General features: G+C 31.6%; 1 protein-coding gene across 1 annotated transcript in view; it reads left to right on the top strand.

Annotated features, from left to right (window-relative positions):
* The window catches only part of LOC145333668 (uncharacterized), a 64,079-nt gene extending 48,249 nt beyond the window's left edge, over positions 1–15,830 (top strand). The window contains exons 3-5 of the mRNA XM_080178880.1: positions 13,629–13,798; positions 14,297–14,576; positions 15,000–15,830. Coding sequence (XP_080035006.1) covers positions 13,629–13,798; positions 14,297–14,576; positions 15,000–15,247 — 698 coding nt within the window. The 3' untranslated portion in view covers positions 15,248–15,830. The remainder of the gene's footprint in view (positions 1–13,628; positions 13,799–14,296; positions 14,577–14,999) is intronic.
* The last annotated feature ends 3,001 nt before the right edge of the window (positions 15,831–18,831 follow it).

Genomic DNA, 18,831 nt, shown 5'->3' with positions numbered 1-18,831 from the left:
AAAAAAAAAAATTACGAGTTATGGCAAATGTATGATATATCAAAAAAAAATTTCCTTAATTATAAAAGTAACCTGGTGTACCGAAGGATAAACCGCTGAACCGATATGGTTCTTCTTTACATTGTAATTGTAATTCTAATTGTTATCTTCTAAAAATCTTCTTTTTTTATTTTGGTGGAGGGTACCATAACCCACCTGTTATTTTATTTAAGGATAATTTTAATAATATAATATCAAATCGTCTGTTTTATTTTATAAATACGTGTCACTGTCTTGGTTTAAAATTAAAATAAAAAGTTAATTGTTATATTACTTTTTGTGCCTGTAAATTTTCATAATTTATTGCATACTTGACAAAAAAAAGTGTTTTGGAAGGAAGGGGAATTTTACTTTGAATGGGATTCACTTGAAAAAAAATTTTTAGATAAAAATATTCAAAAAAACGAATAAAATTGTAATAGTTATTTCTCGCATCGTATTATAAACAACTTTCTGCGGATATAAAATGTATAATTATAAGATTAAAAGTAGTTTTTTTTAGCCCCGAGATGCCGATGGCTTGGGCTAAAAAACTGGTTTTAATTTTTTGATTGTACATTTTTATATTCGTAGAAAACTGTATATAATACGATGCCAGACATAGTTTTTTTATTGATGAGAACCGGTTCTAAACCACTGGTTTCGAATAAATACGAGAATAGTTATTTCTCGCATCGTATTATAAACAACTTTCTGCGGATATAAAATGTACAATTATAATATTAAAAGCAGTTTTTTAGCCCCGAGATGCCGAAGGCACGGGCTAAAAAACAGGCTTTAATCTTTTGATTGTTTATTATTATATTCGTAGAAAACTGTATATAATACGATGCCAGACATAGTTTATTTTTATTGATGAGAACCAGTTCTAAACCACTGGTTTGAATGAATACAAGAAAAAGTATTCTCCAAGGTAAATATTATAGAAAGGCACGTAGAGGTTTATCAATAAAGTAATAATTATTTATCGCATTATAGAAAATTTTCCGTGGATGAAAAAATTGAAATTTTTAGAGTTTTCAATAAAAAAAAATTTTAAAATAAAATACTTTCAACAATAATTTTACACAAGACATTAAGGCTATTAAAAATTTTAGGTAAGATTAATTTATATTCTTTTGACAAAAAGATTTTATCAAATTTTAATATCAAAATGTTTTTTTAAGAGAATTTCCCCTCTAAAGTAAAGATTTCAACAAAAATTTGCGTTGGTTTTTTGGTTAATGGTTCGTTAGAGTTCAAACTTTTTTATCTTCAAATAAATGAAAAAAGGGAGATTGTTTGAGGGGGTTTAAAATTGCTGTAGGGAAAAAAAAGAGATTTTTTCTTTTTGAATTAGGGCAAAAAGGGGGGGAGAGAGTTTTATATACTTGTTATTGTGTCGATCGAGGGAAGCCTTAAAAGAACTGTTCGTAATAATAAAAATATGTATATTTTTTTAAAGCGGCGCTTTTCTTCTTTTATGGTTGGTCCGTATATGCTTCATGTATAGCCTTAGTCGTTAATATATGCCTGTTAGAATTGTCCTTCCGTTTTTAAACTTTAGATGATGATTCTTGTATAAATAAATAACAATAGCATAAAAGAAAGCATAGTAGATTTTTAAATCATTGCGAGAACCTTTTTTGCACAAGTAAAATTTAAGCTTTTTGAGCTTTGTTATTATATTTTTTGTCATGCGTTTGTAAAGTTATTAAATTTTACAAATACTTATTCCCACCCCAGTATTTCATTTTGATGAGTAAGTTTAAAATTGTAGTTGACAGTACGCAATTTGTACGCAAAATAATCACTCGCCCATCTCTTTACGCAATTTCCAAAGTCTTACGCTTGGTGTATTTAGTGTATGAAAGGATAATTTAGACTCAAAATCTCATGTGACACTAAGATTATTTTTAATGGACCCAACTCTTACATGGTCAGTTTTAGAATAATAGTTATTTTTCACATCGTGTTATAGACAGCTTTCTGCGGATATCAAAATGAAAAATTATAAATTGCTGGCCCCGAGGGGCTCTAAACCAGATTAATTACTACTGTATTAGAACCAGTTCTCCGTCATACTAAAAAATCATGTATTAAAGACAATTTTCCACGAATATTAAAATATACACACAAAATAATATGCTCAAATATTTAAAAATGTAATAGCCTAGTATAAGGATAACCATAAGGAAGTAAAGTGTGTCTACTATGATCTCGTAAAGGTCTGGGTCGATCAATTCAAAAATCATCAGGAAATTTTAATAGGTCAAATTTGTCGCTAAATAGGTGAAGGGTTTTCCCTCCCAGAAATAAATATACCCACAAAAAATACTGTTTTCAAGCGCCCTACTCCCCATATAAAAAGCTATTTAGGCGAAGCTTCTAGTTTGCGAAATAGTAAAGAGAAGAAGATTTATATATTATTATTAATTAGTATAAGTTAAAATGACCTAACAAAGTCATCCTATGAAACACATTTAATAGTTATTTTATAAAAACCTTTCTGCTTTATATGATAGTCCTATTATATAAAGTAGTAAGCGTTTTTTGTCTGTCCCGAAGGATCTAGCTAACCGCTTTACAGTAAAGCTTCTTATTGGTCCTGGGAAGGTTTTAAACTATTTTTGGGGAGAGTGTCTTCACCCCCCTCCCAAAAAATATATATTTTATTCTTTTAAAACTCAAATTTAAAATGGGATGAGGTCGATTCTTCCTCCTCCTACCTTAAGAGCCCCTAGAGCTCTAGGGGCGTAGCCGCTAGTATATTAAATTATTAATAAAGTATTGACATGAATTTTTTTGGGATGTAATATTTTATTGACATTATTGGAAAGAGTGGTGATTGCTGGTATGATATCAACATAATGCTATTTTATGACATAATAGCTACATATTTATTAATATAATAAATACACGAAATTTTATTGGGATCTTAATTATCAAAAACACATAAAAAAAACGGGGAGGTAGGTTGTGCTAAAATTCGGTATAGGTGTGAGTTTTAAGGCTTATAAACAATAGTAGAACGATAAAATTCATGTTAACTTCAAAAAAATTTGTCTATAGTTCTTTTCAATAAAGAATACACATAATTAGTGAATATTGTCGTTCTACTACTGTTTTTAAGCCTTAAAATTCACACCTTTACGGAATTTTAGCACAACCTATCTCCCCCTTAATAATAATTTAACAAGTTTAGAAGTATATTTTTCCCTGTAAAAACCGTCTAGATTACCGACACCGATACTGAACTTTAGTTTTCCACAGGGATAAATGGGACACAATAGAATACAAAATTTGAGTTGACATTAATTTGAAAACGCGACAAGGACACCTTCTATAAAAAGTTTTCCTAAAGCTTGCTAAATTTACATCAACACTTACATCTGTATATGTTACTTTAAATGAAATACATAATTTTAAAAACAAAAAAATATCTATACCTGCAAGTAATCTATGTATACTGTATAAATAGTTCTAAACAATGGCACTATACACTTGTGTTGTCCAAAATTCTTATTTCCAAATATGGAGCAAATATTTTGGTTACCCCCAATCATTAATCAAATTTGAGACTTTGAAGTTTTATTCTAGAGAGAGAAAATAAGTAGTTTTATTGGCAATACATGCCAAGAATTTATTAAGTTATTAATTAACTGTTAACATATAAGCATAATAGAATTAACTTTTCTTTTAGATTCAACAAAAGAAAAAAAATTATTATACAAAGAGCTTTGATGTCTAATTATTTGTAGCAAAAGATCTGAGAAACTTTTGAACTGAAAGACTTCTGCTTTTTGTTAAAAATACTTCAGAAATATTAAATTATTTTGGTGTGATGTTGGTAAACCTAAAATATTTACTAACTTTTGGTAGATTATCCTAGCCATGCCCTTAAAAATTTATGCTTCAAATCGCACACACAAATATAAGTCGAATTTAATAATAAAAGAAAGCTAATGTAACCATAAAATCATGATAAAAAAAAATTATCGAAATTATCATAAGTTTGCAGAATTATAGAAGTAAAAAATTTAGCAATTCGTATAAGAAAGTTTTGAATTAGGTTTGCCTGTATAACATAGAAGAAGTTAGGTTTACCTCCCGTACATAACGTACAGTTTTGATCATATCAAACGTTGCAATAGGGTTCCTGAAGTAATATAAGCGTAACAACTTTCATTAGAAATATTTTAAAGTTAGTAATTTTAGGTTTTAAAGAAAATATTCTATTAACCTGACTTTTAAAATGGTGATACCTTGAACCATAAGGTACAATGTTATAAGACGAAGCCCAATCTGCACCACTTTTGATTCCTGTGACGTCATAAAAATGAGGGATTCTCCATCTCTTTTTTAGGTTTTTTTCCCACTTCTCCTATCATCTCCCTCGTTTTTATGACGTCACAGGAATCAAAAGTGGTACAAAAGTTGCGCAGATTGGGCTTCGTCATGTTATAAGAGTGTTATTAACTTTATCCAAATGCATAATTGATTAAGCTTTGTTTTCATGGATGTTTCAATCTTTTTCTTATTTAAGTCTTGATTGGGTTTTAGGCCATTTTTCTGCCCCGTTTGAAAACAGAGACCCTAGATAATAGTGGCGCAACCGCTAGTGTAATATATAATGCTAACAGTTTACATAGTATATAAAAAGGAAGGGGCTTACAAAACTACAGCAGTGTATCGGGGCGGGGTGGGGGAGGGAGTGTACACACCCCAGGCAAACAGCGGGGGGTGTCTGTATTTTCTCGGCTTAACATTGACCCTGAAAAAAAGCTGCAGGTCCCCTAGGGTTAGGTTTCATTCATGGGGAAACTTAGAGGTTAGAAAACAAATAGTTTTATTGACAATACCAACATTTAAAGTAAATATTTCGAAAAATATGATTTTATTTTTATTTATTAAAAAACTATAATTTTTACGAATTTTAATCTTTTGATGGAAGGTTATGTGGACAGCTTTTAAGTAATTATCCTTTGACTACACATACAATATTCATTTTTTGCATTTAAAAACGGTTTTTAAATAATTGTTAATAGTATATCTTCTTCTTCACATAAACTATATTCTTTCAAACTTAATGTGTAAAAAATAGCAATATTTTTATTGTCTCATGACTTTGGTATGATAACAGTCTGTTAATTAGAGCAAAACGCCATTAATTCTAACTTTTTTTATCAAATACATCGATTTTTATAATTTTTTATGTTTTCTTAATAAAAGATCAAATTACCAGAGATCCTAAGTGACAAGACAATGGACGAAAAATTGATGCATAAATCTAGTTTTGATAAACAAAATTACCTCTTTCGTGATTTATTGGTGGAAAACTATGCAACAAGTTTATATGCAATTATTTTTATTTTAAATTAATATTCTACTTAGTTTTTACACTCTACAAGTGTTTATGTCCGTTTTTTCTACTGTTTTATTTTAGAGCTTTGCTTTTATGGATGTTGTCATCCTTGTTTTTGTGTGTGTAAAAACAAATGCAAATTTTTGTTTATCTTGTAAATGTTTTTTTTGTTTTTTTTCAAAATTTTCAATGTTGCAACAGTTTTAACCGTTTAAAAGTATCTTAAAAACAAAAGATAATTTTTTGGGGCTCTTATTAGGTCAATTCTTATGCTAATGGCTACCCAAACGATTTATTTCGGGGGTTTAAATTTTCTTTTTTAGGTGATAACCTATCCCTACAACAATAGCTTAAAACCCGCCCATGAATAATAGTAAACATTCCCGGAAAAACGTATTTTGGCTAACACATAGAAATAGAACCCCCATAGGGTTAGAGTTCCCTGCAGGGGCTAAAAAATGTTTTTTTTTAATTAGAAATAAGAGGGAGATTTTAGTCGGTACATAACTAATATTGTTTTCTATTCTTACATAAAACCATCAATATTAAATATAATCTGAGTATTGCATTTATAAAATAATTTATCACATTTTTATAAACGTTTTTTTGGATATAGAATAATTTTTTTTTTAGAATAAATGGTTTTCTTTTAAAAACAGATGTTTTATTTTGATTGTGTAGGTATATAATAAACATTAGGTTAGATAAGCAGAACAACGTTTAAAAAAAGTTTTTCTGCTGAAAGCGTGTTTGCAAGTACATGTATTTAATTTTTAGTGTCCTATAAATTGATTATCTCTGTTTTGGGAATACAAACAAAGTAAATAATAAGTTGTCTTTTTGTTTTTATACATTACATTTTGATTTATGCTTATATTTGTTTATCCTAAATTCAATTAACAGTTATTAATATAACCATGGAAAACCTTGAAATTAAGAAAAAGATTGCAATGCAATGGTTTGGAAAATTTCTGTCTATTTATTTGTTCTTTTATCCCTGTACCCTGTCTATTTATTTGTCTTTTTATCCCTGTAAATTTATTGGGTGACAAATTTAGTTTAAAATATATATTAGTTAACACATACAACACACGACACCTTGACCGGAAAAAGGCCCCAAGGGGGGTCTACAATGTCCCCAGGGGGGCTAAAAAGCCACAGCTGACTAAAATAGTTCCTCATGTTTTAAATTTTGGCGCAAAATAGATTGTTTTCCTTTTTTATCTAAGATTGTCATTTAATCTAGTTATGAAAATGAATTTAAAATTCTTGTAGAAAAGCTTAAAACAAGAATGACAACATCTAAACAAGTGAATATTAGCGAAAGTATATTATGAAGCATTAAAATGTGTAGACTTTTAAACAAACTTCACTATTTATTTAAAAAAAGGACAATGAAAATATATGAAAAATCCTATTGTGAATATACTATACTTTTTAATTATGTTGTTTTTATATAATTTATTTCGAGTTAAACATGAAACAAACTATGAATTTATGTATTTATAATAGGAGAAAAGTTAAAATATTATCTAATCGCCCTCGAAATGATATTTGAAAAATCAAAATAACATGAAATCAGATTGTCTAAGTTTTTTTTTAAGCTGTATGTAAGTTTAAAATTTTTAACTGATCCAAAGTGGCATATTTATACGATGATTCATGACAGCTATTCATAATGAACAGAAAAAATTAAATTTAGAATGCTAAAAGTTGTTACATGCACTAATTAAAAAATCAAAGAAAAAATGACATTCAAAATTTCTCTAATTTAGTTTGTAAAAAGACTATAAACGTCGCGTCGTTTTGTTTTATAGTGTCCATTGAATTATTTGTTCTATTATGTTACATACCCATCTTATATTGACTTTTTTGCTTCCCTCAACCCCCCCCCCGCGACCGTGGCTCAACACGTAGCGCATCCGCTCGTCGTCGGGAAGGTGACAGGTTCGAATCTCGGTCCAACACCGCGTCATAACTAAAGACGTTAAAAATGGTTCCTACTGCTGCTATGTCAGATGCGCGACATAAATAGTTAGAGTAGGGGGAATGCCTTGGCCCAAAACAGGCGCAACTCACTACCATGCACAGTTAGGACTTCTCAGACAAAGGTCGTGCAATCAAAGGGTTGGTTGTCTGATGGCAAATGGACGCTTTACACCGCAATCATAGGGCTTAGGGCTGACAACCCTATCCCATATCCATAAGCCACATTGTTACAGAAACACTGACGAATTGTCAGCGGCCTATGCTCCCCCCTGTGGAGTGAAAAGGGCTTGTTACTGTTACTGTTACAACCCCCCCCCCCCCCGTCCCCAAATAGACGAGTATTTTTGGAAGGGTTAGAGGAAGTTGCAAGAAAGCAAGAAAGAACAGTAATTTCCAAAGACTGGTTATCTTGGTAATTTTTTTTTAAAAATATCAATGAAATTAAAATTCTACTGAACCGATACAGTAACTTCACAAAGGCTCTGGGTATCTAATTTTTATATCTAAGTTTGGTTTTAGGCTCTTTTCCTACTTTTCTTACTCCTTCGAATACAAAATCATAAATGCTAGGAGCGAAGCCGCTAGTTAAAGGTAAAGGAACCTTAGTTTATGTTATACTTAGCTTTTTACAAACGATAGAATATTAAAGGAAAACCTGAAAAAGCTTAGTAGAAACTTATTATTGAGTAGCTGCATCACAGACTCATATGTAAAGATGGTAACAAGTCAATAAAAATAAAACAATTGTATTGTATTACTGTGTGACAGAGAGTAGTATAAATCTGGTAGTTTGACATACATAATTTAGGGTTGGGCCGGATACTTTTTTGGCCGGATACCAGATACCGGATATCCGGCTGATTTCTAATACCGGATATCCGGTTGCGGCCGGATATCTGGCCAACGTTCGATATCCGGCAAATTACCGGATATCCGGCCGGATAACCGGATATCCGGCGTCAAAAATCAGCCGGATATACTGTAACCGGATAGTTTTAATATCCGGTATCCGGCCGGATATCCGGCCAGATAACCGGCCAAACCGGATATCCGGCCCAACCCTATTACATATATGTGTCTTCTAAAACACTTTCAGATGCTTCTCAGGGCTGAAGGAAATTGGTTTTCTGCAAAGACCTAGTCGATCACAATCCTACCCCCCTTATTTTATTTTGAATTCAATCAAAATCAAGGGGGAAAGAGTAGTCTTTCAAATGTGTGTTTATTTACTATTTAGATAAGGTTAGGTACTAGGTAGCTAGGGGTAGTCATAGGTGGAAAGCTCCCTCCGCCTTACTTAATTTCAATTTATTTTTAAAATAATAGGAGGGGAGGGGGGCTACAGCGATTGTTAGGCATCTTGAAAGTATTTTTTATTAGTCCCATTTAATTTACATTTAATACATGCAAATATGCTAGCAAATTAGCTATGAAAAACATGTAGCAAGTAAAATTAAAAAGTTTACTTGCCTCTAAATTCCTGTACACTTTGCAAGCAAGCTTTAAGTTCAAAGTTCTTTAAAAAGACTGTGTGTCTGAATATCCTAATATTCCTGACAAGTTGGCAAGCTAGATCTGTATATAAGTTGTAAGTTGTAAAACTGACACAGTGATCGTGTGTGTCCATTCTACTCACCCTCTATACAGGATATGCACATACTATGGGCCAAAATTTTACTATTTGGAAAAAAATTCAGTTTCCAAAAATATTAGTTTGAATTACTTAAGATACTAATAATATATTTATTAACATAGAATATAGTTTTCTATTATACTATCTTTAACTTATTAGATAAGTATAACTAACAGTTATTAGAAAAATATATTCTTAAATAAATGAATGAACAAATCTAGTCCAATGTTAAAGATATTGGCTACTTTTTCTCGCCCTTACAAAACTTACTAAAATTTAGTATGGGTAAAAAGGAAGGGGTTTAATGAGAATAAGAGAGGGAGACAAATAATAACGATGTAGGATGGAGGTTTAAGGGGGAGGTTTTTTTTTTTTGGGGGGGGGCAATTTCCTGACTGTTTGTATCTTAGACACGAGAACTGTAAATCCTTGTCAAAACTAAATGCTGTTTTTTAAGTTAGAAAAAAAGCAATATTACAATTCTATTTAAGTCACAAAAAGACTTCTACAATGCTGTTAATGTATCATCTTATAATGTTTGAAGAAACCACCCTTTGAAAAGTGTAATATTTTCACTCAAAATTGTGGAGATTTGTTTGCCAAAAAAATTTAAGTGACATGTAATTTAAATTAGTACGTTTAGAAACCCTTTTTACAACTTAAACAAAACAAAAAAATCCACAGAATTGATGAGACTTGCCAGTAATATAATATCTTATCATAATCTACAATTAAACAAATTATAGAGTAGCTTCGCTACTAAAAAATATGAAGCCTTTTTTTAATATTTATGTAACTAAAAATATATCTAAACCTGGCCCTTACGGAAGAAATTTTCTTTACTCTGTAAAAGAGAGAAAAGAGTCAATTTTCAAACTAAATAAATCCTGAATGTCTAATTTATAAAGCAAAAACTATTTTTCTGCTTTTCGTGAAAGTAAAAAGTTTTGACTGACCATTTCTCAATTAATAGAAGCATATTCTCTATTTTAAGGAATTTTATACATTAATGTATTTAAGTTATTACACGAACCCTTTACTGACTTGGAAGTTACGTCTTATTTTTGAATATTTTTCTTGGAAGGATGATTGTACCCTCACCCAATATCTATAAATCTTCCCAGGACCTATGAGAAGCTACACTGTAAAGAAGAACCTTATCGGTTCAACGGTCATAAAAAACATCCTGTTAGTTTTAATATGTAGGGCAATCAAAAAAAGAGACTGTCATAGTTTTGGCATAATAAAAAACTCCCATAAATAATTTTCTTGGGGGGGGAGGGGGGTGTTGGTGTTGGTGTTGGTGTGAGCCTATTGAAAACAAGGATGACAACATCCATAAAAGCGAAGCTCTGAAACGATATGACAGACGAACATTAACTTTGTTGAGTGTCAGAACTGAATATACAAAATATGAAAATATAAGGTTTGACAAAATTATACGTAAATTTGTTGCAAAACTTCTTAAATACAGAATTCTGTTTAAGGACATACTGACAATTCAATACTTGATTATAGAGAGGCTTCGCTCATAATATTGTACCTTGTTGTAATAGGAATCAGTAATAAAAAAATCAGACTAATCAGATGATTTTATCACATAAAAAATTGTTATTAAAAAAGTAAAAAAATCAACATGTTTAAAATGGACGTTCGGACATTTTGGTGATGATTATAGAGTTGCTACGCTTTCTAAATCGTACCTAACTACTAAAGGAATCACCATGCAAAAGCTATCCGTTACGGACGTACGGACGGACCGACCCTAATTATAGAAAAGCTTCGCTTTTAAAAATGAATTAAAAAGGAAAACACAAACACATATAACACAGTATAACTGTACATAAAAGTAAAAATCTACGTGTAGTTGCTGAAATTCCTATGTTGAAATTTCAATTTTCAAAATATTTAAATTCTCACAAAAACCAAGAAGAATATGTCAGATTTATTATTAAATATAAGTTTAATTCAATTTAAAATGAATTTAAAAGTGTGCGTTTTTGTTGCATGCTAAATTTACAATTAAAGTACAAAATTTAACTTTTTTAGTTAGAAAAAAGTTTTTCTTTTTATTTCAAGTATTTACTTTTGGACATAATTGACATAAAAAAAATATTTGATAAAAAGAATTTCATTGTTTAATTTTAAGAAAGTTTTCAAAATCTGATTTATTTATCACAATTTTATAATTTTATCGTTATGATACTTTCATATTTCTTTTTATTAAACAAAAGTTTTTTTTCTATAAGGCTGAAAATTAGAGGTTTCACTGATAAATTTTTAGTTGGATGTATATTTAACCAGACAACTACCTGGATCCCCCTGTTAATGACCTTTTTCGTCTGCTAGCAAATTGCTCTCTGCCCTTTTGTAGCGACTTGTAAATGTTCCCGACGCTATTCGTTGACTTTCCATTTAAAAACGGCACGGGGTCCTCAGAAAGGAGACATAAAGCTATTCATTCCCTCTATTCTCACTGATTTTTTATCCTAGTGGAGTGTATCGAAGCTACCCCTCCCACACTTCGTTAAATATTAGTTCATTATTCAAGAAGATAGTTTTGGAAAGCTTTATATTAGTTTTATATAGAAAGGGCGTAAGTCAACCCCTAGCAAATACCATCAATAAAAAATTAAACTGTTCTCTTTATTACCAAACTTTAAGGTAACAAATTTAGCTATTTTAATGTGCGTGTCGCTTGATAATGTTTAGTCCCATTTAAGGTAATCAAGGTAATAGTCGAAAATTGCACAAATTTTTTCTTGCTAGATGGCTATTTTTCAGGGTTAAAGAATAGTTATTTATCGCATCGTGTTTCGGCGAACATCGTAATGAAAAATTTTAAGATTATAACCAGTTTTGTTAGCCACGAGGAACCAAAACTGGAATTAATCTTATGTTTTTTTTAAAATAATCATAGCAAAATGTCTATAATACGATATGATGCATGATTTTTCAGTATGTCTGGGAACCGGTTCTGTTCTGTTCTGTTCTAAGCAGATTCCAATATAAATTGTATGCCAATGTGCAAAAGTGGCGAAGGCTGACATAAAGATATCTCAATGATATTATGACTAGATATCATACTTTGAAAAAAAAAATTGAAAACAGATCTATAGTATAGATGTATATACAGACAACTACCTCCCTTCATTTTTCAAAGACCTCTTTCGTCTGCTTCTAAATTATTTTCTGCTACTTGGCTGCGTTAATATAAGCGACACCATTGGTTGATATTCTATGACCCAATAGAAAGGTTGCGCAAGGTGGTTGCGATGGGGAGATACAGTTATTTCTTTCTCCCTAATTTTACTCTAATTTTGCTAGTATGGCATCGAAACCGATTGATATCCGCTGTATTAGAACCGGTTCAGAACAGCCATACTGAAAAAAAACATGTATAGCATCATATACAGAAAATTTTCATAGAAAATTACATATATCACTAAATTAATACCAGATTTGTTAGACCGGGCCTTTGTACCCTCGGGGCTAAAATAACTGGTTTTAATCTTATATTTTTTTTTTTCATTTTAATATACATGAAGGCTGCCTGTAATAAATGCGAAAAATGACTATTACTTACTTTTATTAAATTTGCTTATTCTTTTATTCTTGTTGCATTGTTTGTAAGAAATAGCGTGAAATTTTCTAGAAAAAATGACATCAAGTCTTAAGGGTTTTTAATCTAGTGGTTATTTAGATTACACGTCTTAAACCTTGATAATATTAAAAAAAAAAAAGAGAGGACAATGGGCAGTTTATTACAATAGTCCCCAAAAGTTTAATGATAACAGTTTCTTATGCGTTGGCTTAACAACTCTGGGGACTTTAATGAATTTTAATCGGTTTGCTCATTAAGATGAGAGTTCAATATTTGAAATCGATAGGACAATTCTAACTTGCCTAAATTAACGAAAAAAGCTATTCGTTACGGACGTACGGACGTACAGACGGACGGACGGACGTACGGACGGACCGACCCTAATTATAGAAAAGCTTCGCTTTTAAAAAGAGAGGACAATGGGCAGTTTATTACAATAGTCCCCAAAGTTTAATGATAACAGATCATATGCGTTGGCTTAACAACTTTGGGGACTTGAGTGAATTTTGATTGGTTAGCTCATTAAGATGAGTGTTTAAACGTTTCAACCACTAATTTTAATCCATAGAATGGATAATTTTGGTGATTTACATTAATTTGTCGGCCAATATCTCTTTAAAATCCTAATATCCCTGCTTGCATTATTTCTAAATCTGCAGGTATTGTCTAAAAATATTGTTGAACAGAGCTTACTTATAAAGTACTAGCGATTACGCCCCCTAGAAGCCTCTAGGGGCACATAAGGTAGGAGAGGGAAAAGTCGACCTCATCTCATTTTAAATATGTGTTCAAAAGAGTAAAAAAATATTTTTTTTTGGGGGGGGAGGAGGTGAAGACACCCTCCTAAAAAATAGTTTAAAACCTTCCTAGGATCTATAAGAAGCTTCACCGTAAAGGAGAACAATATCGGTTCAGCGGTTTGCGAGATCCTTCGAGACAGACAAAACACGCTTACTACTTTATATAATAGGATAGATACGCTTAAATTTTATAATCCAAGTATAAACTTAAATTTTCAGGTGAGAAGCCCTTCCAATGCGAGTTTAGCGGCTGCGACCGGCGGTTCGCCAACTCCAGCGACCGCAAGAAGCACTCGCACGTGCACACGTCTGACAAACCGTATGTGTGTAAGGTGCGCGGCTGCGACAAGTCCTACACCCATCCTTCATCCCTGAGAAAACATATGAAGGTAAGTAGACTGTTTATTTTTTATTCAAAAATAGAAATTCGATAAGTTTTATCTCAAATGCTTTACCTTAAAGAACCCATCAAGCATTGATCCCACTCCCTCCTCCTTATATTTGAAATAAGGGAAGGCAATTAATTTTTTCCTATGCCTAACCTCTTTTGTCGGACTCTAACACTACGGGGATACCTATTACCCAATATAACCTAACCCAAAGTAAAAACAAACAAATCAAAACCACTATTTAATTCCAATTTATTAAAAATAAAGGGGCGGTTTCTGTGCACAGGCAATTTGAGAGAAATTGCCAAAAATATGACATTAGAAATTTGCAATAAGCAAAAGCTTATCTATGTATATTTCTACTTAAATACATAATAAAGATTAGTATTTTAAATTTAAAAGGACTTTTTTATTCTTACTCAGTCTGTATTTCTGTTAGAAACATTTCCTCTGTCTGTCAGTGAAAAAAAGTATGCAATGCTAACTTTTATTCTGTAGGTACATGGAAAGAATTCTGCTGCAAATCAGGCGTGTTCCTCCGTTGACAGCGAGGGTGAGGGGGAGAGTGATGAAGAGGTTGGGGCCACCTCCTCCTCTCCCACATCCTCTCTCCCTGGGAGCAGCAGTAGTGGCCCCCACACCCAATATTCTCACGGAGGAGAGGAGAACACTCACCTTACCCCTTCAAGTTCTGAGGAACATGGCAATAATGGCAATCCTAATCACCAAAATCAACATAATCAACATTTGACTGAATGGTACCCGCATATACATCAAGGTAACCTTTCATTACACGACCTTAGTCTAAGTCCACAACATAGCATTTTCATCATATACAAATATTTTTTCGGAAGAATTTACAAAATCACTGATCTTATAGGGTATCTTATACTTAAAACAATTAATGAGAATACCCAATATTAATAAACAAAATTACCCTTTATGCAGATTGAACAATTGATTGAAAAGTTTGGACTCTGCTAGTTTGACCAAACCAATCAAGATTTAGTAAACATTGCCCAAAATTATTTTAAATATCTCTAATTATTGCAAATAGCACAAAAAAATTAATATTTTAATAAAAATTATGCATTTAATTTGTGTGAGAAGAACGATGACACTTTTCTAAATTTTACGCCTTGGTTTTTTTTATGTTATAAAAAAACGTTATTTTATTTTTTTTAAATATTTGTATATTTAGGTCTACCAACCCCACCTCCGTCCGCCGACCTTCAACCGCCCCTGACCTCCACAATCGGCGGCAGCCTTCCATCCCTATCTCACCTGACAACAGGCGGCGGTGGCAGCTACCTTCACCCGTCTGTCCACAACCCGCACTTGTCTCATCTGAGCCTGTCACCGGCAGGAGCTATGCAGGGACATCATCACCAAAGTTTAGAACATCCGCAAGTCAAGTATGAAAGCCCGGTCAACGGACATTCATACTAGATCAACAACACGTTCATCAGTAATACAGAGGATCAATGATGTTCAGCCGTTTAAAGTGAACAAAAGTTTATTTATGCAATTAATAAGATTGCTTTTATCATTGACAATTTGCAATAACCGTGTTTTATTTTTGAGTGACTTTGTTTTATTTTAATGTGGAAAATAGTGATTTTTTGTGCTTTTTAATGATGTTTTCAAACTTTTTTCGTACATGTGAAGTATACCGGTGCTTAAAAAATTATTTTAAAACAAAGTAAAATTATTTTTCGATCAATAAACATGTCTTCTTAATTAAATAAAATCAATAGACCAAAGGTCTTATAAATTGACAATCAAAGTACTTTTCAAAGTATTGTAAAGATCAAATTAAAATTATAACAGTACAAAATTTCTGTGTATCTGTAATTTTGAGCAATAATAAGGACATAAATTTGGCAATTTAAATCAATCTTAATCATGTTCTGTGTTAGAATATATTTTGGACATTTTTCTTTGACAAATTACTTTTCAAATAGCTATGATTGATTGAAACTGCTTATATTATGTCCCAGAATTCAATAATAGTTATTTCTCGTATCGTATTATAAACGGCTTTCCGCGGATATAGAATGTACAATTATAAGATTAAAACTAGTTTTTTTAGCCCCGTGGTGCCGAAGGCACCGGCTAAAAAAACTAGTTATAATCTTATGATTGTACATTTCTATATTCGTAGGTAGAAAACTGGATATAATACGATGCTAGGCATAGTTTTTTCGTATGGATGAGAACAGGTTCCTATCCACCGGATTCGAATGAATACGAGAAAAGTATTTATAAATGTGATTTAAGAAACCAAAATAAAGGATTTGTATTCAATTAAGGGAGAGGGGACATGTAACTTAGATTTATTTAATCTTTTTAATAAAAATTTATCGTCCTCCAAATATAAATTTGTTTAAAATCATATGGGGGAGAAAGGGTGTAGATCATTTTATCTAAATTATCTCGCATGTCTAAGTCAAGACATAAAAAAATTTGAATAAATATTTATGAAGTTTACTTGTCCTCTTTTCCCTGATTTTTTTTATATTGTGATGAATCAAACTTATATGATTATAATATTTTATGTAATAAAGAGTGTAAATTAATTGTTTTAAAATTGGTACAATATTTGATCAAAGGTTTCGTGAATGAGAGATATCTATTTTGATATTATCGATCTAGGTTGCGTGAATTTGTAAAAAATATATGAATAGAGATAATCTAGAGACACATTCTCTAAATCAGCCAATAGGATAACAGTGGAACAACCGGGTCATGGCATTGGTTGAAATTGTGTACAGATTCTGGAAGGAAAGGGCATCATTTTTTTTCATTTCGTTCGCATAATGAGTCAGCTATGAAAAATCAGGTTTCGGATAAGTTTCAGTAGTTTTCTATGATATCAAATTCGAACCACAATTTGTTGAAAAAAAATTAGTTTTTATGCTTAATTTAGATAAGTCGGGTTTTATTAGGTAGTATACCCTAAATTAGGGTAGTATCCAGTAGTAGGTATAGAGTCCCACAGGGTTAGATACCTCTGCAGGGGCTAGATAGAAACATGTTTAAAATAGGGGATAAGGAGTTCGTTGAAAACACTGAAATTCCTTCCAACACAATCTTTGCTTTAATTTTTATATTTTTTTATGTTTTATACTCCAGACCTGAAAGTAAAACACCCTTGAGAGAGAAACAAGGATGACAACATCCATAAAAGCGAAGCACTGAAACGGTAGGACAAACGGACGTTAACACTTGTATAGTTTCAGAAAAGAATAATCTTAATATAAATGTATAAGAGTCAAATAAGTAAATTTGTTAAAAAACTGCTTGATACAGGATAATGTTTATGGACATTCTTACATTTTTAGGACTTGATTATAGAGTTGCTTCGTTTATTACATTATACTTTGTTGTCCCATGAATCAATATACCAAAAATCAGATCAATCGGATAATTAGATCACATAAAAATTTGATGTTAAAAAAGTAAAAAAAATCATCATGTTTAAAATGGACGTACGGACATTTTAGTAATGATTATAGAGTTGCTACGCTTTCTAAATCGTACCTAACTGCTAAAGGAATCACCATGCAAAGTTTAAAATCGATAGGACAATTCTAACATGCCTAAATTAACGAAAAAAGCTATCCGTTACGGACGGACGGACCGACCCTAATTATAGAAAAGCTTCGCTTTTAAAAACTGTTTACATGGTTATAACAAGGTCCTGTAGTAATATAATGAACAATTTTACAATTTTCTTATCTTGTTTTAGGTTAAATTATCTTTCTCTTGTTTTTAAAAGCTACAAATACTAATCTGGTACATAGATTTTAGGATAGATAACACAGGAACATAAGGAATGAAAAATGAAAAATGAATGTTTGATGAGAAAACAAAGTGTATTCAGTTCTACACAACAAAATATAAGCAAGATATATCACTTCAATATTCAGTTGAAGCGGGTATTGTAAACAAATCAAAAAATAAAATTTATATTCCTGAGCATTCTTTTTAATTTTTTAATAATTCCTTTATTCATGAGATAACCCCTGACTAAGGGGTCTTGTGTGTGCGTGTGTATATAAGTTAAAACACCTTCTATGTAACCAAAAATAGATAACAGGGTGTCTCGGGAAAAAATAAGTCATAATACACCAAGCACTTATTTCATTTCAAATAAGGCTTCTAAAACCGATAAATACCTGATGGACTAGAACCGGCCTCAGCTATATCCAAAAAACTTGTCATCGTATTTCAGACAATTTTCCCAGCTCATACCAATAACGAAGTCAATTCGGGAAAAAATCACGAAACCTATACGTGTTTTTCAGCTGTCGTTGGGGGGCAACACATCGTAAAATTGACGACCTCTCCATTTGCCCCCCAAATATTATTTTAGATTTATTTTGCTTGTTGGTTATACCTTATTCCTGCAATTTTCCACGAAAAGTAAAATAAAAAATCATAAAATTAATACTAGTTTTGTTACCCCTGGCCTCCATTTTAAATTAAAAGTTTCTGCAATTGCCTGTATTGCATGATAACAAAAGTATAAATTTAGCGTGAAAAAACCTCTAAAAATCGGTAACCATCAATCTCGAATATTAATTAATTCAAGGAGGGAGGGGACATTGAGCTTATTACACCACCCACCCACACCCCCACCAAGTTTTAGAATAACGTTTTCATATTCGTTTGCTTAACAACTTTTGGATATTTTAAATTTATACCCTTCATTTGAGAGACCAAACGTTTCAACCATTAATTATATACTACAGAATGGGTAATATTGTGTATCATCATTGGGGATGTACATTAATTTATCGGACATTGTCTAATCCCTTTAGATCTCTGATATCAATTGGTGTAACATTTTTTTGGGGACCCTGGAGAATATAAAAATATACTGATCACTGAACTTTACTATCCCCCCTCCCTCACCCATAGATAAATAATCCTGCATAAAAAAAAAAACTAAAGTAGCTCAATATATGTGTATGCAATGTTTTAGTGGCCCTGGGCAGGTTTGAGATAATGAGTAAATCAAAAAAGTA

The sequence above is a fragment of the Acartia tonsa genome, chromosome 2, assembly GCF_053477335.1.
Source record: "Acartia tonsa isolate MP-2025a chromosome 2, ASM5347733v1, whole genome shotgun sequence".
Lineage (NCBI taxonomy): Eukaryota > Metazoa > Arthropoda > Copepoda > Calanoida > Acartiidae > Acartia > Acartia tonsa.
Note: the sequence above shows the minus strand (reverse complement) of the source record. Positions and strands in the feature narration are given on the sequence as shown.